Source organism: Pithys albifrons, chromosome Z (assembly GCF_047495875.1).
Source record: "Pithys albifrons albifrons isolate INPA30051 chromosome Z, PitAlb_v1, whole genome shotgun sequence".
NCBI classification, from domain to species: Eukaryota; Metazoa; Chordata; class Aves; order Passeriformes; family Thamnophilidae; genus Pithys; species Pithys albifrons.
The window spans coordinates 79832858-79858055 of record NC_092497.1 but is presented as its reverse complement, the minus strand read 5'-3'; the positions used below and the strand labels follow the sequence as shown (position 1 = coordinate 79858055).

At 41.9% G+C, this 25198-nt stretch overlaps 1 protein-coding gene across 3 annotated transcripts in view; it reads right to left on the bottom strand.

Annotated features, from left to right (window-relative positions):
• PTCH1 (patched 1) overlaps positions 1 to 25198 on the bottom strand; it is a 72733-nt gene that overhangs the window by 40005 nt on the left and 7530 nt on the right. For 2 of the 3 annotated variants that reach the window (XM_071580670.1, XM_071580672.1), the window contains exons 2-5: positions 24469 to 24661; positions 2950 to 3139; positions 872 to 941; positions 668 to 759 (exon numbers count right to left, since the gene is read on the bottom strand). In XM_071580670.1, the coding sequence (XP_071436771.1) occupies positions 668 to 759; positions 872 to 941; positions 2950 to 3139; positions 24469 to 24661 (545 nt within the window). Of the gene's footprint in view, positions 1 to 667; positions 760 to 871; positions 942 to 2949; positions 3140 to 23991; positions 24084 to 24468; positions 24662 to 25198 lie in introns of those variants that run through there. The other variant, XM_071580671.1, reaches the window with a different exon arrangement.

Sequence of the window (25198 nt, the reverse complement as noted above, 5' to 3'; positions counted from 1 at the left end):
CCCATCTAAAACTGTACACTAAAGGTTAGGAGATGGCCATTGCAAATTGCTTTTGCAGAGACATGCAAACCAGGACAGAAACAATAACTCAAATGCTAACTCTTGCATAATTAACAGAAAATGCCTGCACAGATTAACAATTAACTCTTTAAAGGATTCAGGGCATATAATATCACACTTGTAAACTGTGAGAAACCACCCATAAAAGATACTTCATAGTTTCTTTAATGATCTCAAAGCAAAGGATTTGTTCTTAACTCCTTAGGAAGACCTGAGAATTAAAGCAAGATCTTTTCTTAGCTCTAAAATTTCCAGTCAATCAATTTTTTTATGTTTTGTGGGGGAAAAAAAAATCTACCAGAAACAAGTTTGCTTCTGGGAAAAGAAAGTAAAGCATAAAATTCTTAAAACTTCAATACAGAGTTTACTTTTTATTTTGCATGCTAGCAAAACAGGAAAAATAACAGAATTAAAATTGAGGCTTACAAATCATCTCTAAGAAACAGGAAAATCTCTATTAAATTAAAATAAAATCAAAGTGTATTTTCCATAGAGACACTACGCTTTATTTTCCTGTTAAAGCAGAATCTGAATTAACAATGGGAGTGCAACTGAAAAGCTGTACACAGTTATACAATTAAAAAGTAAGACCAAAAAGCAAGCTTACAACAGATAGGCAGTTCCTGATTGTAGCTTCGCTCCCTCCCAGAAGCAGTCCAAAGGAGTGATAATTAAGCAAGGATAAAGATATTCTATGATCTGTCAAAATTAGAATGGGGAAAAACACTGTCACACTAGAATATAATTAAAGCATCACAAACTGAATCACACAAATAGACAAACCTTCTGACTAAAAGCCTGCTACACATACCTGGTCCATGTAACCGGCTTCTGTGATGAGTTCTCCTGATTTGTAACACAAATGTTCCAGTTTCCACTGTCTGCAAGAAATATGAAGGAAAAGTATCTTCTTTTTGCAAAATTACTGAGAAACTATTTTTAAAATGTAACAGACATTTAAAATTGCTACTCATATACATAAAACTGGGAGAAGCTGTTGACTCCCTCAAAGGCAGGGAGGGCTGCAGATAGACCTCAACAAATTGGAGGGTTGAGCAATCACCAATCATGTGAAGTTCCACAAGGGGAAATGTCGGATTCTGCACCTGGGATGGGATAACACAGACTGAGGAATGAGATGCTGGAAAGCAGTGTCATGGAAAGGGACGTGAGGATTCTGGCTGATGGCAAGCTGGATATGAGTCAGCAGTGCCCTGGCAGCCAGAAGGGCCAACCATGTCCTGGGGGCCATCAGGCACAGCATCATGAGCTGGTCGAGGAGGGGATTGTCCTGCTCTGTTCTGCACTGGGGCACCCTCACCTTGAAGTGTGCAGATTTGGGAACCACAATACTAAGAAAGACATCAAGCTAATGGAGAGTGTCCAAAGAGGGCAGTGGCCAGAAGTTGTGACAGGGGAGGTTTGAGGTTGGATATTAGAAAAAGGTTCTTCACTCAGAGGGTGGCTGGGCACTGAACAGGCTCCCCAGGGAACTGATCATAGCACCAAGACTGGAAGCATTCAAGAAGCATCTGGACATGGTGTGACTCTTGGGGATGGTCCTGTGTAGGGGTAAGGGCTGGACTCAGTGAACCTTGTGAGTCCCCTCAAACTTAGCATATTCTCTGATTCTGTGATATTGGCTTCAAACACAAATCAATGAGTAAGACAAGTACTATTAAAATAAATATACTAGACCTTACAAAAAAAGTCCCCAAATTCCCTCGCATCCTGCGCCCCTCAAAAAAGGCCTTTCTTTTTGTAGTTACTAAGCAGACATTTGATTCAGTTACTCTCAGATTCTCTGTCAAACCCATTAAAAACAAGAGAAATGTTTTTGCATGTACAGACTAGTCCACATATGTTAATGGGACAAAAATCCGTCTTTGTACAAATAAGACCACTTGTGACCTAAGATATCACTCAGTGACACAAGTAAGAGAGACAATAACTCCAGCTCTGAGGAACCAAAATATAACCAGCTGTCCCACACACACATGAAAGAAAATAAATCATTAAGATTTCTGCCTTCCCTTTTCAGCTACAACTTTCACTGCCACGACTTGTAATGCCTTAGAAAATGCTAGATAAAAGATAATTGAATTGTCAGCATTAGCTCACGGAGGCATCAGCTGGATATGCTGAAAAGATCTGCTGAAAGACAGGGAGCATCATGCCTGAAGTGTCACAGACAGAACTCCTAGGCACATCAGTGTATAAGTAGTAACCCTGAATGAGCCATTTTTCAGGGGGACATCATAGTTCAAAGCTGGTACCTCCCTGAGGTGCACCATTATTACTTTTCTGTTGGACAATACCCACTCCCAACCTTCAGTATGCACACACAGTTGGCCTCTTTAAGGCCTCTTTAAGGCCAACTCTGCTGTCTGTGTTAATAAACAGCTATTCTTCTGCCCACTCTCATTTTAAGACATCTGTTTGCCCTTTACATTCAAACTATTGGAAGGGCAGTAACCTGTGCCACAGTTCACAGTCATTAGGTGCCTCATGATGGTGTCAGCAAGTGTATTCAACTCTAATATGGAAGGATTTTCAATGTTAGGAATCCCATCCATAAGGCTGAATGTTTAAGATCACAGCCATCATTCCTTTACCAAATCAAATGTTTCATGCTCTACCACAGCTCATAGGGGGACTCTCTCAGAATCTCTTCCAACACCACTTACCCCATTTTACTTGTTAAATGCCAGTTTATCACTGCTGTCATGCCACAATGTCAAGTATCAGAAACCAGCGACATTCAAATCGAAACACGTCCCTAAAGGAAAGGCTGCAAATTGCTAACCATTTTAAAATACATGGAGAAAGGCATGTATCTACTTTTTAGCTGTCACAGACAATCAAGACAATTTTTAATTTTCCCCTTACCTGTTGTACATATAGACATGTACTCTGCTGGCCTGGAGCGCAGAGTCAAGGTGCTGTCGGAGTGCTTCTGTTGTTAGTACATTAGCACCATCTTCCTGTGGAGTCTGGATCATGAGTTGGGGGTTGAACATGGCTTCTTCTCCAATCTTCTGTCGCGTGTAATTTAACTCCTGACTCACTCGTCCACCAACTGATGGAGAAATATTGAGCACTTTGTATTAGCCAGTACCTACTTACTCTGCATTCCCTTGATGTGCACTCTCCACCCAGAGAAACTTGACCAAGTGCACCTGTCAAACTGATGACACTGTAACTCTCAAACTAGTAACAGCTTTTAGTAACTCTGAAACAAGAACCGCATTGCTCATTAAAATAACTTTACTGCTACTGCAGTGAAACACTGATGTGCAAACCGGAGCCTCAGTTTTTTTCTACATTATAACCAATATCCCACGTGTGAAAATTTAAGTAAAAAGAGAAAGAAAAACCTTTTCCTTGCAGACCAGACGAAATACTATGTTACAATTTCTTACACTTGTATAAACAGTCTGCTTCAACAGCACATTTAAAGATAAATGGCTTTAATTTACACTCTTCAACTAAATAATTTGGCAAAGGTAGAAGGCAAATGTTTCTCTTTGGTAAAAAAAAAGGGAAGAGGGAAAGAGTAAGTGAGAAGAGGTATTTCTTTCAACCTTAAATAAAAAAGAAAAAATACCAAGAGTATAGGAGAAAAGTCTGTCTACAGCTAAATTGTGCAATGGCCTAGTACCTGGTTTAATATGCTGTGATGCAGGACATCATTCATGTGCAACACCTGTTTCTAAACCGACATGAGCTGAACAGTGTGATCCACAATAAAACATGGGGCGGAGAGCGGGAGGGAAAGGCAGAGAGACTGAAGAGTCGACAGGCTCTAGAGGGAGCCATACTCAATTTGCCTCGCCAGAAAACACTGCACAGAGTGGAAGATCATCTTCCCTCGTACAAAAAAACCCAACCAAACATTTAGCTAGTGTTCATAGGCTTTATATGACCCACCCCTGTGGTCTCTCTAGCAAATGCATGTGGGAGGTGATAGCAATTAATTCAGTCCATCAGCAGAGTCAGGACCCCAACCAGACGAGGAAGATAATACAAATTCAAGCTACAGATCTGGTCTAATTTTTCAGCTTTTTCTCAGTCCCAGTAAGCTTGACACTGGTCAAGCCACTGAATTAATGCCAAAGTTTAGTTCTGCAACAGTGTGAACAGAAAATAAGCACGTACATCTCTCTCTTTCCATCAGCAGACCAACCGGTAACCAGTTGGCAGTGCTGGAGATGAGATTCCCAAGCCCAAACAGGGACACACTTTTTTAATCACTTGGGCCCTTAATCTACCTGTAACAACCCTGGGGCTAAAACAACACCAGGCAAGAAGCTGGGCCTCTGCATGCATAAGGCTGTCAGAATAAGACCCTCAACAATTAAACCATACAGACATTCTGGCACAAACCATTGCTTAATTTCTTCTTCAAAAATTCTTTGAAGAAGTGTTTCTGCAACACACACTATTTTTTTCAGCCTGTCACATGTGGTATTAACACCGTTCATACCAAGTTACAGAGACCAGCACACAGTAAGCAAACAAACAAAAAGACAAAAAAAGCAAAGTACAACTTCCTTACCTAGAGACCCTCCAGAATTTCTTACCATCACTCTTAACTATAGTGACAGGATATACAATCATAGAGACTGCACAGATGGTAACAAAAAGCTATTGTTAATTCTTACAAAGATTTAAACCTTAAAAATACTTTCCCTCATCAGCCCCATGGTTATGCTCAATGCTGTATTTCTCCACCAACCCGCAGTCCTTGATACTTGAAATTTGCTTCACCTTAGAAGAATCAGGGAATGACAGAGCAGAGTTACTCTAATCTCTCTGCCTTGGAACCAGACCTTTCTTTTGCAATACTTTACACTGCAACTGCTTCAAAGACAAAATTACTCTCTCCCCATTTTGTGTCCCAACGCCAGCCAAGACTAAAGCCCCAGTTTTATGAGGACTGTGTAGTCTACCACAAACCTATACTTCTGGTACTGTATTATCTCCCATTCCACCCATACCTTCCATTTCAATTTAACCAGGACTTGAACCGCCAAACCATACTTCGTGCAAGACAAAGGCCATCTTTCCCATCTCTGCTGAAAGTGACCAACTGCTTACTGTCAACAGAGTTGATTGCTTCCTAATCAAGGTCCTGTCAAACCACATTAACTTCACTGAATGAGGCAGATCTAGCTAATCAAAATTGCATCACACAAGTTAGTCATAAGAACAGAAGGTGGCTTTCCCCCTTCTAACATTGAAACCAGAAATAGCAAAACCATGTAAGATGATGGGCATGCGTTCCAGAACACAGCAGCAGATCTGCTTCATATTGTTCTTAAGGTATTATTACATCATTTAATTATTTCTATAGTGGGTCCATTATTTACGTTTCTTCAGGCAAGGAGAGCAAAGAAAATGCCTCCACAGGCAAAGGTGGGTACTTTATACAGCAAAGCAGTCAGGTACAAAAAAACAACAACTGTAGATTGACAGATTTTTTTTCTCTGCAAAGCCAGATTATGTGAAAATAAATGGACATATCAGAAGCAAGTGGATATATGAGTGGGTATTCAACATATCAGAAGTAAAAGAGAACAAAAGGGAAGGAAAAAAAAACTAAAGAAAAATTTGGAAGTTTTTACCAGTTATGTTTGAATTTATTTCAATTGGAAGTTTGCAAAGATCACTAGAGGCTGCCACACTCAGGTATCTTAAACCTACATAATCAGAACAATCAGTTGAATGTGCATTTTTTTAAAATCAGGTCTGTTGTTGCTTTGTGGTTTTTTTCCCATATTACCCACAGATGGTGCAAAAAAACCACTTAAAAATGTCACTGAAATGTACCTGAAGCCTCTGGTCCCATTGCGCTGAAGAGACACAATAATACACCCAAGACTCACACACACTGCATGAAATCATTCCTTACACTCACAATAAAAAAAGAAAAGGCATTATCGGTCATAATAGCATTTCAACACTATAGGAAAAGTGGTGTAGTGAAAAATATGATCAATTAACAAAATGTTTTGTGGTTTTCCTTTATGGACTGTTTCCTTGTACTTGGTGACAATACACTCAAAATGCTACTGACTGAAAATGCATATATGGCATATAGTATAAATATTTCCAATGTTACTCCATATCAAAGACAGGCGGACTATTTCATTTTAGTATTCTGATGACAAAATACACACATCACTTTCCTTTGTGATATATCAAAAGCCACTTGATGGCATTTGAGTCCTTTATTACAAGATTCCTTATTATTCAGTACCTAGAAGACTGAGTTAGTGGCACAAATTCCCATATGCCAAAGTGCTGATTTATTAGCAGGTCAGTATACAGGACATACACCAGCTTGTACTATCCTTTCAGCACAACCATCAGACTCTAACTGTCTGCCTACTAAAAATGAGATACCATGCCATCTGTACAACTTAGCTAACAAATTTAAAAAAAAAACCAACCTGAGGCCAATTACAGCAAAGCAGTAACAGCAGTGTCCTGGCAGTATTTCTCTTTTAGTACATCAGTTTCTAATTTTCAAGAATATATTTAAAGGCCAGTGTTTACCATCAGACAGTTTCACTGACAGAATCTCTGTTGCTGAGTAATAGTTTTTGTTAAAAAGCTGCTTTTCCAAGAGAAAAGTGTCTTCCTCCTCCCTGCCCTCTCTGATACCCTTAGGCTTCCCTCAGCTCCTTTGCCAGAACACTGAAGCAAGTCAGCATCACATACCATGAAACACATCTGAACCTCCCCACAAAGTGGAACAGAAGCTGGTCAAGGTACTAAATTCTTTGACCTTCAGAAGGGCTTGAAGGCAGTGGTAATTGTCATTGTGGATGCTGGATTGCTAAGAACCATGTAAGGACCACTGTATCTCCCAGCCCCAAGAGCAATGAACAGCTGTCAGGTGGTAACAAGTTCAAGTCATCCTTAACCTGAGGCAGACCTGAACCCATGACCTACAGATCCAATTACCCAGCACTGGAGTTACAGTCCCAGTGTTTCAGTCATCACACATTAAAATACTTCAGAGCATCTAAGGTGAGAAGCACCCAGAAAAACAAAAATCCTTGTCTCTAGCGTACATTTGAGTAACCCTGATACACCCTCCAGTGACATAAGAGTGACACTATTCATTCTCACTGACACGGTTTCTGACACATTTCCTTCCAGTGACTAACAATTTCGCAGTTACTGGGTTATTCAGCTCATGTGCTCATTTCCACTGCACCTGTCAGTCCTACACACACCTTTCTCATAACCAGCATTAAAAATTTACATGGCATTACATTAACATGCTTATAAAGAAGTCTGGAATCCACCACTGCAGTTCCTTCCACACAAAGTAGTTTTAGGAGTAAGTTTGGCCTCTGTCAGAGATCAATGCTAAATCAATCCATGAGCAATAGCAGAAAGTCACTGCTTATTTTTTTACTGTCCAGTGGCTCTAGAGGCAGGAAATATCTATTTTTTAGATTATCTTTATGTTCCATTCCACGTTATTGGAATTGCATCACATAGCCCGAGGTTATTTTATTTTTCTTGGACATGAACACAACCTCTATTAACCACTGAATAGTTACCTCATGCACAACCATGCAACCAGTAGCTCTGTAGAGAGCAAGATCTCTTTAAAAAAGAACAATCCTGAGAGCCGAGCATTTGGGATAAAAATGCTTGCCTACCAATGTGGAAGACAGATTTCGGGAAACCAAAGGAAAGTTCCACAAATACTTCCTGGTTTTGGAACCTCCTCTGGGACAAGCTTGAGAGACATGAATGGAGAAAAATTTTCCAGAGAACCTTCCTTCTGAAGACTATGGGCCTCAAGGTGTTTCCACTTGAGCAGCAGACACACTTCTGCTTCTGTTTGAGCAACAGCACCTATTTCACTTTTTTCAAGACTATAAATGTGTAGCATTAGGGCAATGCAGCCCAACCTTTTGGCAGTGACTACTCAAAGCGATAAAATCATACCTCTAATAGTCATGGACACTTCACACAATGTTTTCATTTCATCTCTCCAAAAGATGCTGACCTTTTTGATAAATCAGACATGTAGATTAGTACTCCCTTACAGTGCTTACTTTATTGCCTCTGCAATAACCAATGCAGGCAATCTCTGCAATTTGCAGTACCTGTTATCACTACAACAGGAACCAAAAAGATATAGCAACCAAAATGCCTTTAGGACTCAGTGACCATATAAAAACAAAGACTAACATCCCACTGCATTCACAGGGCACTCACCCTTCACCAACCAATCCAAAAACCAGCAGTGTACAGAGAAAGACAAGAGCAGACCAGACTCAAAAGGACAACTGATATCACCCCTCCATCCTACACCTTTCCTTCTCATCCTTCAGCACCTTTTCTCTGCCAGGATGGGAACCGGGAGGGGACTTTGTCTTCATACCTCTCTCCCTGGCATCCTGCATAGCCTGTCTCACTCAACTTTGACTGCTGCTAAGAGCTCTCTTATGCTGTTCCCATGGGCATCTCTGTTACACATGTGTACAGGCGTTACTCAGAAACTACACATGGAAGCCTGTTTCAGTCCATGACAACAGTACACAGACAAACCAGTGAGACACAGTTCTGTCTTCTCATCCTAACTGGATACCAGGATTCCAAGAGTTCACACCTGCCACAGAGCAGAAAGCAGTACCTAATGGCACCAATGACAATTTCCATTTTTACTGAAAAAGGAACACAGACCTCACGAAAACAAAGCACAGCAACAGAATACTACTCTTACAGGACTGAAACCTCCCATTAAAAAACTGATACAATGAGAGTTCTCTGGCAGATAGGCAGATTATCCTTCCTATTATTGGGCACAGAAAAATAATGGCCTTTTGATTTAAAGCTTCCTGTTGCTCTCTAGGGAGTTCTGTCTTCACATTCTCTCAGATGTTTAAGCTTATCTGTGCTGCTCTTTGTCAGCAACAGAATATACTTTTTATGCACACAGACAGTTTTAGTCAGCATCCTGACAGAAGAGCAGGGAAGACAGCACCTTCCTCAGAATTATCATTCTCTAGGAGTGACAGGCAAAACTGTTTGCTTGGAGGAAGTGCAAAACACCTTCTAGCAGTCCAAGTTTAGTCAGTACAAGAAATGAGACTATCAGCATGTCCCCTTCTTTAAACTTTTAAATTGCCTTCTGCTCGTAAAGTCAGAATTGCTATTGGTGTACATGGTTGATGTCTAAATGTATTAACTACTGACTGTGAGATATTATCATGTATTTGTTGTATCTGATACTGTAATGATGCTAAGGATGGCTCTCATAAACCCACCAGGATTACACTATAAAAAGGTAATGCAAAATAAAGACTTCATAGACAGCAAATGAAACTGATCTTAAAAAAAAATAAAAAATTTGACAAACCCTGAGCTTACAAGAGCTAGACACAATACAGTGATAAGCAATCAGCATCTTAAAGAGATTACATGGTCATCCAGCAGGCTGTCCAATAGGTCAATATAAAAACATTATATTTATCATGTAACTAGACATGCCATGTGTCAGCACCAGACAACTGGCAATCAGAAATTGCATGTTGTGTTTATGTTTTCTTGCATTACATTTAGTCTGCTGGATACATATTTCTGCATGTGTGTAGCACACAGGGAACAGGCATCGTGCCTGCTCAGGTCAAAATAGATTGCAACCTACCACCTCCCTTCCCAACACCCAGTGTTGTCCACCAGTGTAGAGGCAGACACTCTACCCTTATCCTTCTCCCTAGTTATAATGTACAACATTGTCTAGAGTATCATCATGTCCCAGTGTGAAGATTTAACCAATTTCAGTATCTCTTTAGGACCACAGACTTCTAGGAAAATATAGAAGCCATATGGCCATCTCAACCATTTCTGTCACACTGAGAATTCAGTAACACCAAGTTCTTAATTTTTCTTTAAAAAAAAAGAAAAAAGAAAAAAAGATAACAGCCTACAAATGCAAAAAAGCTAACAAAAAAAATCCAACAAAAAGAAACTCAAAAAGCTGCATTTTTATCTCCCAGGCCATCATATGATGTAAGTTATTCCTCTCACATGCTGGGGATGACTCCCGTGTTGTCATTAAAAATGTCATTAATGCTGACATGGCTATGAATAGCAAAAAACCCACACACATCAGAGTTGTTTTTTACTCCTGTCACAGTATGATAAAGTTTAGAGCTGTGACAAGGACACAAAGCTGTCTGCATGCTCAGGAAGACAGCTCAACAGCTGGCACTGCTTGTAGTGGGAAACCTTTCCTGTAACTTCAGGAGCTAAAACTTTTTCTTTTTAAAAATCAACCAAAAGCTGGTTTTACATGTATGCATCTATATTGCCTATGGGCAGATACATATTCGTTCTCACTGGGTAAAATAGATTACTTAAGAAAATGGGACATTTTGATCTCTTTCTTGGTGTTCATCTGGATTAAGAGCGAGGAAAAATATAGTAAAAAAGCCAACAAATGAAAACTAACAAATTAAACAGTACAAACAGAAAGAAAAAACCCAAAATGAACACAAAACCAGCTTTAAAACATAAGATAATTGCAACCTCGTACACAAAATTCAAATTTATCAATTAAATGTAAAATGCACTGACTGCTTACTGAGCTGGAACATATGCCCTTGGTAACAGGATATGAGCTATTCACCTCTGGGTCACTATTTCTAATCCAGCCAGAAACAATAGTGACCACAAGTTGTTTACCATCTGACAGCTGTTTGCTAACTTATGTGAAATGAGTTGGTGATCTCAGTACATTTCCTAGTAGGCAGGTGTCCATATTATAGAAAACTACCATCACAACTGGCATCCTCGTTGATCATGCAACAAAGAGACTGAGGAATGAATGGCCACAGAAGAGCAAACTATCCTTTCTTCTAAAGATGTGGGCCCTTTAAGTCACAACTAAGCCATGGCTTTCAACAGAGAAGCTCAGCTATGGAATTCTGTGGCTGAAGCAGCAAAAGAATAAAAGTCTTAGACGCTGCTTTTCCCCAGATATTAAGAAAACTGTCTTCAGTAAGGACAGGCTGCTAATACAGACTATTGCAACTCTCCAACAGTTTCTGGTTAGGTAGCAGTTTACATCCACTAAGAAGCAAGTGAATTTTCATTCTTTGGTAATTTAACAGCTCAGCATGCTTCATAACAGGCCAAAATCCTCAACCATACATGAAAGTGGCAAACTTTCTAGTTTTGGTAAGAAAGGTATGCAAGGGGGTTTCAAGGTCTAAACTTAAGGATTTCAAATGAGCTGAATGTAATTGTTTCAAGTTACTTTAGGTTGAATAAGAGCTTCTGCTGGGTAATATGTTACAAACGATTTGCTGTGTTGTTCCACAATAGTCAGCTTTCCTCTCACCCCAACTTTTCATTTAACCTCTCAGTGCCCCTTCTTCAAATATGTAATTATTTTCCTGTGTGGTTAAAAGCAGCATTTTTAGGTCTTTTTATCTGCACTCCTGGCATAGCACAGAGTTCATCTGTATATAGAATAGCACAACATTTGAATGCAATTTCTTTTTTAAAGGAGCTGCAAACAGCAGTGAAAAAACTCTTCATCCAGAATCTTTTAGGGGATACCATTTTCTAAATAACTCTTTTAGGAGACAGCAAAATTAACATACAGAAAAATGAAAGGAATGAACATGTTATGAAACAGGGTGCAGCTCCTTTCAAGTACTCCCTACCAGCTGCTTGCTGTACCATCTGTTGTTCCCTAAGCAGCTTCCTTCTGAATGGCTTTGCACTGAAGCAGAACTGCTCTCACTGTTGGACACAATCAGGTCAGGTCAGCGCTCCCCCCAGCACCGAACCTGCTGCCTGTCACAACTGCCCCTACCTCGATATTTCTTACTGGCCACCAGCTCCCGAGGCCGTGCTGCATCTGTCAGGAGGCCTATTTTTCATCTCTCCCTTGCCGTTCACACTGAGCAGGACAGAGAGCATCTTGCTTTGTGCGGGATGCAGTCTGAGATTCCCATCAGACCCTCTGAGCGCACGGCTGCATTTATGCTGAAGCAGGAACGGCCGAACAAATGACCAAACACAGCCCTCGGCAGGGCTTTTATATTTTACTTTGGGCCACTCTGACCGTGCTGAGAGTTTCAGTTCACCACTGAGCCCGTCACAGGTCTGCGCTCCCTCTGGCTCTTGGGCAGGAGGAGACCGAGGAGCCCCGCCGTCCCGGGGGGTTCACCTGGCCGCCCTCGCCAGAAGCCGGCACCGCCATCCCGGGCACCCTTCCCTGCCTCCCTGCCGGTGCAGGGAGGCCAGGCACAAGGGCTGTGCCCCCCGGCTCCGAGGCGCGGCACGGCGCCGCGCTCAGGCGTTTCCAGAGCCGTTCCTTCCCGACGCATCTGCGCAGGGAAACACTTCGCTGGGAGCCACTTTCATGATTTTGTTGCTAGCGGGATTAGCTGGATTAGGGGCCGATTCATAAGGACCCCCTGCGGCTGTGAGGAAGTTTCATCACAAGGTCAGTGTGGTGTGAACTATATTCTGTCAACACCACCACTCCTTATAGCCGGCTACAAAAAATACAAAAGGGAGGGGGGGAGGAAATTGCAAGTGAAATGTATGAATGAACAGTTTACAGCAACAAAAGAGATTTACCGATTTTCCCCTCAAATGCTCAAAAAGATGTGTACCCTTCAACGCTGTGCTCCATTAAAACAAGAAACTTGTATTAGTAAATTTTAATTTATAAAGAATTTAGTGGTTTAGGAGGTGGGAGGTACCTGGGGAATAAGGGTAGCAACCCACACACAAACCAAAAAGGAACTTCTGCCACTTAGTCTAAAATCAGCCACATAGCTCCAAGATTGTTGCACTGTCGAGATTTTATGACATTTAACGCTGTCACCTACAAGACTATTTAATCCCTACACCCCTAAGTAACAGAGACGAAGGCGGGGAGGGAATGGGTTGCAATGCAGAAAGAAGAAGGTGAATTAAAGGTTTTGTGTTTGTTTTTGCTCTTTAAAGCATAATTACCCACCTTGTACTCCCTCCTCCCCCCACCCCGAAGGTTCCCCTCATCCCACCGTAATGACATCACTCGGAGACTGCAACACTTTTGTAGCTGGAATTATGCAAAATAAAGGGGGAGACTTTTTCATGTGTAGTTTTTGGAGAGTTTGTGGGGGTTTTGGTTGGTTGTGGGTTTTTTGGTTGTTTTTTTTTTTTTTAAGAGCAGTCCCTCTTGCACAGAACCAGGCTGTTCAATCAAAGCCTTATCTGTTATATTTCTGTCTTTCTCTTCTGTTTAGTGCATTCACCAACAAGAGAAAAGGGGGTAAAGCAACGGAGGCTTTGACCTGCAGCTGTAACACAATACTTTCGCACAGCCCTGTCGACCCCTGACATAAATTTTACACCGCAGCTGGCATTTACACACTTAACATTACCATATCTATAGCCTACTCTGTGCTAATTATGCTAATCACCTGTCTAACTCTCTGCTGCGAAAAATGGTTGTATTTAGCAGTCCACTGCCTACCAATACAGCTTACTGTGTGGTTGAAATGTACATTCAGAAGGCTCTGAATAGCAAGATTTTTCCACGTTGCTGGCTTCATTCAGACCACAGAAAAATTTATTCAAGTCAACTGGTTTCGGTCCGCAACAAAAAAGTTACGAGAAAAAAGTGAGTGTGTTCCTGCCCTAACATTCTAAGTCTGCTTGCAAGCAAAATGATAAATCAATTGGTGTGGGAAACAAAAAGGGAGAAAGATTTCTTTTGCAAGCCATGTGAAACTGTAGCCTATTTAAAAAAAAAAAAAAGTCATCCAATTTCCCCAAATTTTTAGAAAGGCCCATTAATAGATATTTACACCTGAACACAATTCTCTCAAGTTGCTATTTTTTTATCTACGGTTGGAAGTCATACTAAACGTTTCAGCTTTTGTTTCTTGCTTTTAATAATTTGCACTAGAACATCATATTTTCTATTATCTACTGCTTAAACAGCATCAGTTTCTGAACAGGGCTTCTCTTCCTACTATGGGAACCCTTCAAGAAGTCAGTAAAGACTGGCATAAATGAAATCAGAATGAGGCCCATGTTGAGAGACAAGTAAGAAAAACACAGAAAAGTACTTCCCAGGAGAATTGGTGCAAGAAAGCATATTCTGTAAGTACCTGTATGCTTTTATTCACCATTACAGAACAGTTAACTTAGAAAAAAAAAGTTGTAATAGATAAGGATTTTTTTAATGTTATCATAGTGTCAGCAGGAAAGGAGATATTTAAGGCAGATCCTACAGATTACCTTTCCCTGAGTATCTCACTGAGATTACACTGAGATCTACATTGAGATTACATTCCTGTAGCTATTAAAATACAGTTTATCACATACAAGTAAGTTCCTATAGCCCCCTTCCCCTCTGCACACACCAAAGGAAGCTATGGCAATTCACAGATTTGTCACATAACCAAAGTGTAAATCTGATTACAACATCACCCTTGGCAATTTCCTATAAGGTCAGATTTGTGGAAATCTCCTTTCAATTAGTTTTAAGTGTTATGAAATTATATGTTCATACATAAATGGAAAAATATGCAAATAAACCTCCTATATTCACTGCTGCATCTGAATAAGGACGCTTAAAGGTAAATAATTGTTAGTATACAGCAAAGAATATTTTACTAAAAACAAGAGCTCAGCAATGTTTATGCTCAGAAGGTGCAGTAACATAGTCACAGCATGAGGTCAAGAAGAACCCCATGCCCTTGCTTTCCCTACTTCCCATGCTTTGTCCACTCTGCTTCTATGTACATGAGATTGCCAATCATAATAAGGTAAAGTAACAGATTTTGCCTCTCAACAATGGCCTTTAATATTTTACTCACTACATTACATTGCCTGTTTGACTAAATTATGCAGCCTCAGCCAAGACACATCTTGCTTTCTAGCATCTCAGTTTCAGTTCTCTGCCAGGCCCAGAGCACTAATTTATCTGTGTTCTTTCAGCTCCAAAACTATGGTTGTGCAGCCAAAAACACAAATAACACTACGATTACTGTTTATTTCAGAGTGTGTGGATTTCCCCCCCCCCCTTTTTTTTTTTTTTTTTTTTGACTAGGAGATGGACCACCCTGGTGTCATGGCACAGAACACTATTTACACTGCAATACTTGACTGTGTAATACATCTGGCATTTTTGGGCAGGATTCCTGAGCTGGGGCCCAGAAGCCCTTAAGCAATGATTTAATAGGGAAAAAAAAATCATACAACTTGACTCAACAGTGCTCATTTCTAGTTTGCTGCACTTAACTTTTGATTACTGACTGAAAAGCAGAAATGCATCATACTGGTAAACAAGAGAAGACTGTTTCTTTTAATTTATCTAACTGTTAGTAAAAGAAGACTGTACTACAGTTCAAAGGCTCAGTTCCAGTTTTGGGTATGTGGGTGTACAACACTGCACATGCGCTTGCACATGAGCAAAATACAGATGTTTCAAATGCACAATGATTACTAGTATATTTGAAGCTGGAATTCTACAATTCTACAATGCTCTGAAGATGTAGCACCTTTGTAGAAAGAGTCAGGTGATGATTCTGTTCATTCCCTCGACTCTTATGTATTTTGCTCAAGTAATGAAATAACTAAGTTTTCCAAAACCAAGCAGAAGTTAAAGCCAAGACATTCATTTTAAAAACCAAAATTAAAATTCTCCATATATCAAAATATCTATATGGTCAGCAGTTTCCATGAAGGACTTTTTACCTCATGGAACTACTACTTCTGCCAAATCAGGATCTTTATAGCAACTGAGGTGATATTGAATGAAAATAACAGAGCAAAACCAAGAAAAAGTAAATTTTATTTACAGATATTAAACTAAGTTTACACAGCAAGAAATGAAATAAGAAAAATATTGTATTTTTAAATTCTGGATTAAAAGCTCAGTTGGTTAAAACACAGTATTAATAACAGCAAGGTCATGGGTTTGATTCCCATACAGGCCATTCACTTAAGGGTTGAGCTTGGTGATCTTTGTGGGTCCCTTCCAACTTGGAATATTCTGTGAAATATCTGTGGCTCTCCTACTCCTTACAACTCTATTTCATCTATTTCCAGTGCAATGTAAAATGAAAAATTATTCCAAGTTAAAAGTGTCAGAAGTCACTTAACAGCAAGGATGAACATAATTTATGGTATACAGTATTCATGGGTCATATTCAGCACAATCTGAGTGAATAATAAAATAGCACAGATTATGCAAAACAGAACCAAAGTATCTTCCTGTTCTTCTTAAGTTCATGGGCACAGAAATGAAGAGGCCATAATAAGATGGCATGCATTCTCAGCACAGAAATCATACTTTAAAGCAAGAAGCTTTCTGTCATGAGGCACCATCTCAGGAATCTGACACCCCAGTAAACAGTAAAAGATTATATGGTATCTCTAGGTATTAATGAAAGCTGTGCATCTTTATCTTTCTGAACTCTGATAGGTGACTACACTTTTTATTGTAAAACTGTCACTTAGCTCTTAAGAAATTTTACTGATTTCTTCAGGTTTTTCTAGGAAGAGTACCTCATAAATGTAAATGGGGAAAGACCTCCTGCATCCTACACGGCAGGAAACGTTAGAGAAGTTAAAAGAACCAAAGGCATACTGAAGATAAATAAGGATGACTGAGAAAATATATATAACTGTACAGTAGACACAAAGAAGAATTAACTTCTTGGAAAAATCCTACACTCCTGATCCTGCTGAACTTCAAAAAAAGAACAGCTAGAACCATGTGTACTCACACCATCATCTGTAGACAGAAAAAGCACTGTGCAAATGCTCAGAGACTGAACTTTATTCTATATACAGGAGAAGACACTTGACAAGTAACAGCCCCACAAAATCTAAAATCAAAATGCTGCTTTAAACAATTAGAATATTCTTTAAAAGCTAGCTGTGGGGCAGGAAACTTTACAAGCATGGTTTTACCTGTGTGCTTATAGGCTGAAGTAGGCAATTCACTGTTAAAAAGGTTGTGCATGAAAGTCCATGAGTGTGAAAATGAGAGCACGTTCCATCAGACACCAAAAGGAAAGCAGTTACAGACACATTAAAACTAGCATCCTAGTGGACACAGCTCCGATAGGTCATAGGGAGGTCAGCTTTTAAGGAAAGATCCAAATGAAATATAAACATGGCATTGTGGAAACCAGACAAATCTTCCATAGCTTTGTCCAGCCAGCACTAATCTAGGCGTCAGCTGTGGTACATAATCTAAACAAATGGATCGGTCGGTTCATACATCTGGAAGCTGTCATAGTTATGTGTAAGTGAAACATCCACGTGCATGCAACAGCCACTAAACCTGTCCAGTGATCAAGAACTGTTACATGCACATGCTACATAGTATTACAACTTTCTGGGAAACTACCACAAATATTATTTAGTTACAGGGTCTGGACCATCTCTTCCAATAGAAAAAAAGAATCAGGAAAACGGAGTGAGGGAGAAGAGCTCAGGTGTTTGTTAATGTATTGTATGCTAAACGCAAGCTGAAGTAGCTGAGGCATAATGAGAAAGGAAGGCCCATTCTCTACAAAACAAACAAATAAAAACCAGTCCACTTAGCAGGTGGCAGAAGCTGGTAGTAGACCTCAAACCAGTCACCACCACCTCCACAGAGCACCACGACTTAAGCAGCAGTCAGGCCTACAGCTGAATTTGCTCTTCTGCTTACCTACATTTCCCCTGTTCCTGCTCAGCAACAGTGGCATGGGGAACAACAATAAAGCAATGTTGCTTTCAACTATTTTATTTCACTCCAGGACTTCTGTACCAAAATCTGCAAGCTCTTCAGAACTACAGAAATGCCTTCGCACCCTGTTCATATGCAGCAAAACCCTCAAAGTGCAAGACAACACCCAAAGCTCAAAAGAGAGGAAGAGCGCAATGGCACAGCCAAGGTCCCACCCTGTTTAAATACACATTTAAAGAGAGATCCAAACAAGGATCTGTAGGGTACATTCTGTCAGGAATATTGGCAACAGTGTGTTAAGTTTGGAAATAATAATGAAGATTAATTTTCTCCATTCTTGAGTAAATTAAATGCCTCTAAAGTCTGAAAAGCAGAAGCAACCATGCCACAGCTTAGGGCAGTGCTAGTTCTACTGAAGGAGCTTCTCTTTCGCTTCCCTGAAGGGGTAACACATGGGCACACCATCAGTCTGCTGTGACTTCATAAACGGATAAGGCCTGGCCACTCTAAACTCATTCTGAGTTTTGCCACTACATTCAGTGAGTTCAGGATTTCACTCTCTACCTTTTCAATGACCAAAATATGGTCACAGGCAACACCTTCATTAAAAATCTTAGAGATAAACCAGGATTTTTACAATCTGAAGCTGGGGGAACTTAAAATACTTTCACACCTTCATCAGTAAAGATTAAAAAGAGCATGTTTCCCAGATGACCATCCTTCAGCTATCATTTGGAAACACTATTGCTACTTTCCCATTTGAAAAGAAACCAAACCACATAATAAATAATCACACTTAAGTCAAACAAAGCAGTAGCTTGGAAATTTTCCAGGTTTCCACCTTTCAATGAACTTTCAATACACACTGAGGAATGCAACACAGTATTCAGGGACAAGTAAGCTCTTATGCCACCTGATTAATGAGAAACTAATGAATTTGCTGATGTGATCTGAGACAATGTTCCTGACTGCCACACAGCCTGCCGGCAGCCTGCCACAGATGCAAGAGCAGCTACTTCTGCTCTTCTGCCACCTATGCCACACTGATGTGATACAGGAACATGCACATCTAAAGCTGTAGTACTCCTCACTGTCCACAAAAGTGCATGTTTGTGGGAGAATGGAACGATACCTGACTAAGTTAATTCCTGCTAACTGTATTCAAACCAAATGTGTTACTTCAGCCCATTCACATAAATTTGTCTCCTTGAAACAACAAATTCACACAGATCTGCTCCTTTACCTTTTTGTTTCTCCAAAGAATATTAGTGTAAAGTTAACTGATGCCTTAGGCAGAACTTAAGAACAACTTTCCTCTCCACCTGCACTTAATCTTGCTGGGTTAAGAAAACTGAAAATCTATGGAAATAATACTGGTTCCTGCATCACTCACACACTTTCTTCATTTTCACCTCATTCTTATGTTGCATGGGTAGATTAACATCTTTTAAGACAGGTCAGCCATAAATACCACAGTAGAGTAACCTGATTTTTGCCTCCTTCAAGGAAACAATATTACACACAGCTCAAATCATGACTTAGAAAGTGTTTCTGTGGTGTGCCCTCAATCCTGATTCACTTACAATTAGAACACACTTTATTCCATGTACCTGAACTGAATATTCAGCTACTGAGGCATTTTTTTCCCTGCAGGATGCCCCACCTGTTTGCATCACTCACCCTCTTCCTTCGAACTGCATGTTAGGGCTTGGTTCAAGCTCACAAGCTTCACACAGCTTTGTGAAAAGGACTGCTTATAGAGAGCAGGTTTGACTGAGCTATTGCTAGTGCAAAAAATGCAAAAAGCACGAAAGAAGGAAAGAACAGCATGATCCTTGAACTCTTTAAGAAGAAAAAGTAATGCAAAAAATTAGGAGAAACAAAAATCCCAAGACAGTAGTAACATGAAATGAATTATCACAGAACGAGACAAGACCATTTCTCTTGTTATAGGCTGCTCCAACTAACATCATTTAAGGCTCTGCAGTAGCCAAATTTCAAGCTCCACTTAACAGAACGTTTTCTAGATTGGCAGAACTACCTTCTTTCAGAAGCAGAGGCTTGAATTTATATATCTGACTTATCTATCTGGCTGCTGTTGACACACTGGGTCTTAGAGTGCCTAGTAAGAGTGGCAGCAAAAGAACATGACCAGTTAGGAGCATGATTTCTTTTCCACCCAGACTACTCTCTAGTTATGAATGGATAACTGTAAAAGCACATCTGTGTCCAACAAAATTCAGTCACTGAGGAAATCAATGCAAAGTTTTTTTATCTCTCTGGGATGTATGATGTATAAAGATGCTAAACAGTCTCCAGAACTCCAGGATGCATGGACACCCACATACAGCAGTTCAACTAAAGCTGAATGGCTGTGAATAACAGAACTGCCATTAAAATGCCAGTCCAGAATTTGTCTACCCAAGAAACTAAAGCAATCCCCTCCACAAGCAAGGTATGCACATGGGGATGACAGATCTGTTCAAGTGTTGAGGGGTAACAGTTACATGTTCCAGTCAAAGACAGCCAAGAGCAAGTCTGAAAGAAAGGTCCATGGATGAAGAACATACTGTGGGACACACAATAATAACTTAGATATTCTGAACAGTAGCCAGAGGAGGACTGTTTAAAAGACACCCCCCAAACCCAAAAAGTTACTCTAAAGAAACAAGCTGACAGGAAAGCCACTTTGTTATCAGAAGCCTCAGAGAAGACCAAGAATGCTGGCACAAATTCTGAAAGAGGAAAATGACAGAAAATCTGAAAGGATGGTAGAGATCTGGGAGAATTTTCCCTCTCTCTGCAGGTCCAGACTACTAATCATTTATCTTGATCATAAAACTCATTCAAAGTTGACTTCACTATTTGTTAATTAACTGTGCTATTTTAAAGAAAGCACTTACTTCCACCAAATTTCAGTGCTGTATTACCTTCCATCCTTCATGGTATTCAAAAAATACACAATATAAACTCAGTCTCTTCAAGTAAATGCTGCCAATTTATTCAGTAGTAGTAACTGTGAAAGGCTTCACTAGCAAATCAGAACTGTTACTTTAAATGTATTTCAAGTAACCTATGAATCTACACAGGACAGTCAGGGTATCAGGCACAGCCAGTACAGGCTTATGAAAGGCAGGTTCTGCTTAACTAACTTAGTCTGCCCCTATGACAGAACAACTCACTTAGTGGATGAGAGGAGGGCTGTGGATATTGTCTCCCTGGACTTTTAATAATGCCTTTGACACCGTTTCCTACAGTATCATCCTGGAGAAAGTGGCTGCTCATGGCTTTGATGGAGGCATTGCTCACTGGTTTAAAAACCGTCTGGAGACTGGGCCCAGAGAGTGCTGGTTAATGGAGTTACATCAAAGTGGTGGCCAGTCACTAGCAGGGTTCTCCAGGGCTCAGTGTTGGGGCCAGTCCTGTTTAATATCTTTACTGACTACATGGACGAGGGTATTGAGTGCACCTTCAGTCAGTTTGCAGAAGAAACCAAGTTGGGTGGGAGTGTTGATTTGCTGGAGGGTAGGAGGGCTCTGCATAAGGATCTGGACAGACTGGAGCAACGGTGTGAGTTCAGTGATGCAAGGTTCAACAAGGCAAAGCGCCTGATCCTGCCCTCAGATCGCAACAGCTCCACACAGCACTATAGGGTTCTGGAAAAGAGGCTGGAAAGCTGCCTGGTAGAAAAGGACCTCAGGATGCTGGTCAACAGCAGGCTGAACATGAGTCAGCAGCGTGCTCAGGTGGCCAAAAAGACCAATGACATCTTGACTTGTATCAGCAATAGTGTGGCCACAAGTACTAGGACAGTGATTGTCTCCCTGTACTTGGCACTGGTGAGGCCACACTGCAATTCTTGCTCTCAGTTTTGGGCCTCTCACTTCAAGAAGGACATTGAGGTGCTGGACCGTGTGCAGAGAAGAGCAACGAATCACAGGTCTTAAGAGGAGCAGTTGAGGGAGCTGGGGTTGTTAGGCTTGGAGGAGACTCAGGATAACCTTATCACTCTCTACAGCTGCCTGAAAAGAGTTTGTGGGCAACAAATGACAGAAATGACAGAAATGGCTTGAAGTTGCTCCAGGGGAGGTTTTGATTGGATAGTAAGAAAAATTTCTTCACAGAAAAGGCTGCCAAGCACTGGAAGAGGCTGCCCAGGGAAGTGACCCAATCATCACCCTAGAGGTATCTAAAAGATGTGTACGAGTGGCACTTGGGGACATGGTTCAGTGGTGAACACAGTGGTGCTTGGTTACCAGTTAGAGGTGATGATACCCAACTTAAACAATTCTGTCATTCTGCACTGGCCCAACATTGCCTGGTTCGTTCAAACTCTCAGTAAACAAAGGGTAAATGCTAAAGTAAGAATATTTTAATAAACAGAACAATTTAGCCACTGCTTCTATGCTAAGAAACCTTAATCTAAAGAATCACTTAGTATAATAACCTCCATGGAGACTACTTTAAAGCTGCTAGGACTAGTTGCACACAAGTGCAGAAAAGCAACTTTGGCCACTGCTTTGCATTTCTACATAGGAAGAACAGCATTTTCCATACTATTTCTTTCTCTATCTGTTCCATCTCAAACTCTCACTCTGTACTGCTGTTTGTACTTTAGCAACATAAACATGCAATTGCTACTTGTTAGGTTTATTTGAGTAACACCCTGGCTCATGAGAGGAACTTTCACAGAATCTCTCCCATTTTTAGCAAGGTATTTTTTTAAAGTTGCTCATGTAGAGCTAGAATGGTAAAATTAAAAGTTCATTTAAATCAAATCCAGAATATTTTATTTCACCTTCATCTGCTACCCTTTGTTTTGGGTCTTTTTTTTTTTGAGTTTTTTTTTTTCCCAGTACAGAAACACAAGGGTTTCTAAAAGCAGAGTTTTAATACATTTTAATATAATTTTAATTTTTACATTAAATCTAAACTCAATAGATGTGGAATTACTACACAGGTCAGCTCTGTCCAACCAGCTGCATTATCCATTCATCTTGGCCATAAAAACATCAGAGACCCATTTAAACCAGATTTTATCCTAAAGACTTCTCCCCCACCCCCTCCCCAAAACAATAATCACACAAGAAGAAACCAGTGCAGCAACTGAACCAAGCAACTGTTTCACAAATCGTATTTTTTTCCTTGGAATTGCATTTTTACTGCCAGGCCAGTCATAGAGGCATCAGCAGCAAGTAGTTTCTTGACATCATAAGTCTACAAAAAGCAGGTGGCATTAATGGGATAGGATCGTCATTCCAACTAAGTGAATGCCGGTAATAATAGGATAATAAATGACAGAGAAACATGTTGGATGGAACTCCAATCAGATATTAATCTACTCGACACAGAAAACTAGAGACAAAACATCTAAGAGCAAGAACTGGCAGAAAAAGCTTCACCACAACAACCTTACAAGAACTCTGCAAGGAAAAAAAATAAAGTGGAGAAGAACAAGGTTCACAATCATTTTCATTGGTATTTAAAGTACACGGGACTTACTGACCATTAGAAACTCTGACTGCATATCTCTGCCTACAGACGGGACCCTGCACTGCCTGCTGTTTCTCAGACAGATCTGATCACATTGTGAGCTCCTGGACTACAGTACACGGATCAAAGAAGTTCAGTTGGTAAAACACTATTTTCCACAACAGAAACGCTAACACTCGCTAAACGACCCGTGACCATCATCCTGACTCCAATACGGTTGCATCTGCAAGGGCGGACGAACTCTGGTCATACACGCTGTGATTCACCTGGGGCAGGACAGACCACCTTCTGAACAATCACCGACTGTGTCCGCACTCAGCACCAGCTTTTCACATATGCACATACAGAGAGCTATTTAGTAATGATTATTTATACAGCCTTCCATATTAACTTTTATAAGCCAAACTCTGCTGCAAGCGACTTTGACACAAACCCAGAGCAGTCAGTAAGTGTTGCAGTCAAGGAACTCTGTTCTCACGTCGACCCAGCAGCTAACGGAGGAATGCGACGCTAAGTAAACAGTATTTCCCCCTCCTGGGGAGGGGGGAAGAAAGGAGGGAAAAGGCACCAAAAACACACCTAAACCCCAGCCCGGCAGCCTGGAGCCATGGCTCTCAGCGCGGGGCGCCCCGCCCGGGCTGGCTGCCCCGCTCCGGGCTCCGCTTCGCCTCCGCTGCCTGTCTTCCGGTTTTGTGGATTTTTACCTCGTCCTCTCCCTCCTCCTTTTTATTTTCCTTTCTGCTTTTTCCAGCGCCGAGCCCCGCGCTCCCCCCAGCTGAAAGCTGTCCAACACCAGGACCACACACAGGCGCCCGCCCCCTCCGCGGCGCGGCCGCGCGCACTCCCGAAATGGCGAGGGGGGGCGCCTCCCGGCAGGGCGGCCCCTTCCCGCCGCCGGTGGGGACGCGGAGACCCGTCGCCCGCAGCTCTCCCGCACTGCGACGCGGGACAGAACCGACGGCACAGTCGGATGAGGCCGGCTGTCCCGGTGCCCCTCCGCCTCCCGCCCGACGTGGCCGCCGCGACCCCCCGCGGGTAGGGAAGTGGTACGGACCGCCCGGGGCTGCGCGCCCAGCGCAGCGCCGCCTCCCGCCCGCCACCGCCCGCCCTCCGCAGCGCCGGCACGGACTCTGCCCGGCCGGGAGGGACGCGGCAGCAACCCGGGGCACCCTCCGACTTACCTTCCACCCACAGCTCCTCCACGTTGGTCTCGAGATTAGCTGCCCTTAATCCTACAGCGAAGGCCCCAAATATCAGGAGGCCGACAACCAAAAACTTTCCGCAGTTTTTCTGAATGTAACAGCCCAGTTTAAACAACAGTCTCTGAAACTTTGCTCGCAGCCACAGTGGCGCTTTCCGTCCCGTCGCCTTCCCCTGCAAGGCAAGAAGAGGTCAGTAGTTGGGGGGCTGCGGCAGCCGCCGAACTGGGGGAGCCCCCCGGCCCTCCGACGAGCGGGACAGCTCGTGCCCCTCCGGGCGGTCCCCAGCAGGGAAGGATGGAGCATAGGGAACAGCTCAGGCATCCTTCCAGCAGAGCCCTCTGCCTCCGGCACCCTCGGCCACATATACAGGGGACAAAGGTGTGTACCTGCTGGCAGCCATCCTTGCCCCACACGAACATGGGGGTTTGGGGGTGACAACACTGTGTCACACGCCCGGGCCCTAGCCTGTGCTGCCCACCACCACGCTCCTCTCCCGCCCGAGGCACCGCCAGCAGCTCAGGCTGCTAAGCATTCTCCCTGGCAAGACCCGTGGCTCCAGGGCAGAAGCAACCACTTCCAGTGAAATTCTACAGGCACGAGAAAGAAAAGTCCCTTTTCCATTCTCCCTGGACCCCACAATGGCTGCGGGGGAGGGTGAGGGGGGGAACTGTGTGACAGAATGCTACTGGGTAGCAGTGGCCGTTTCCCC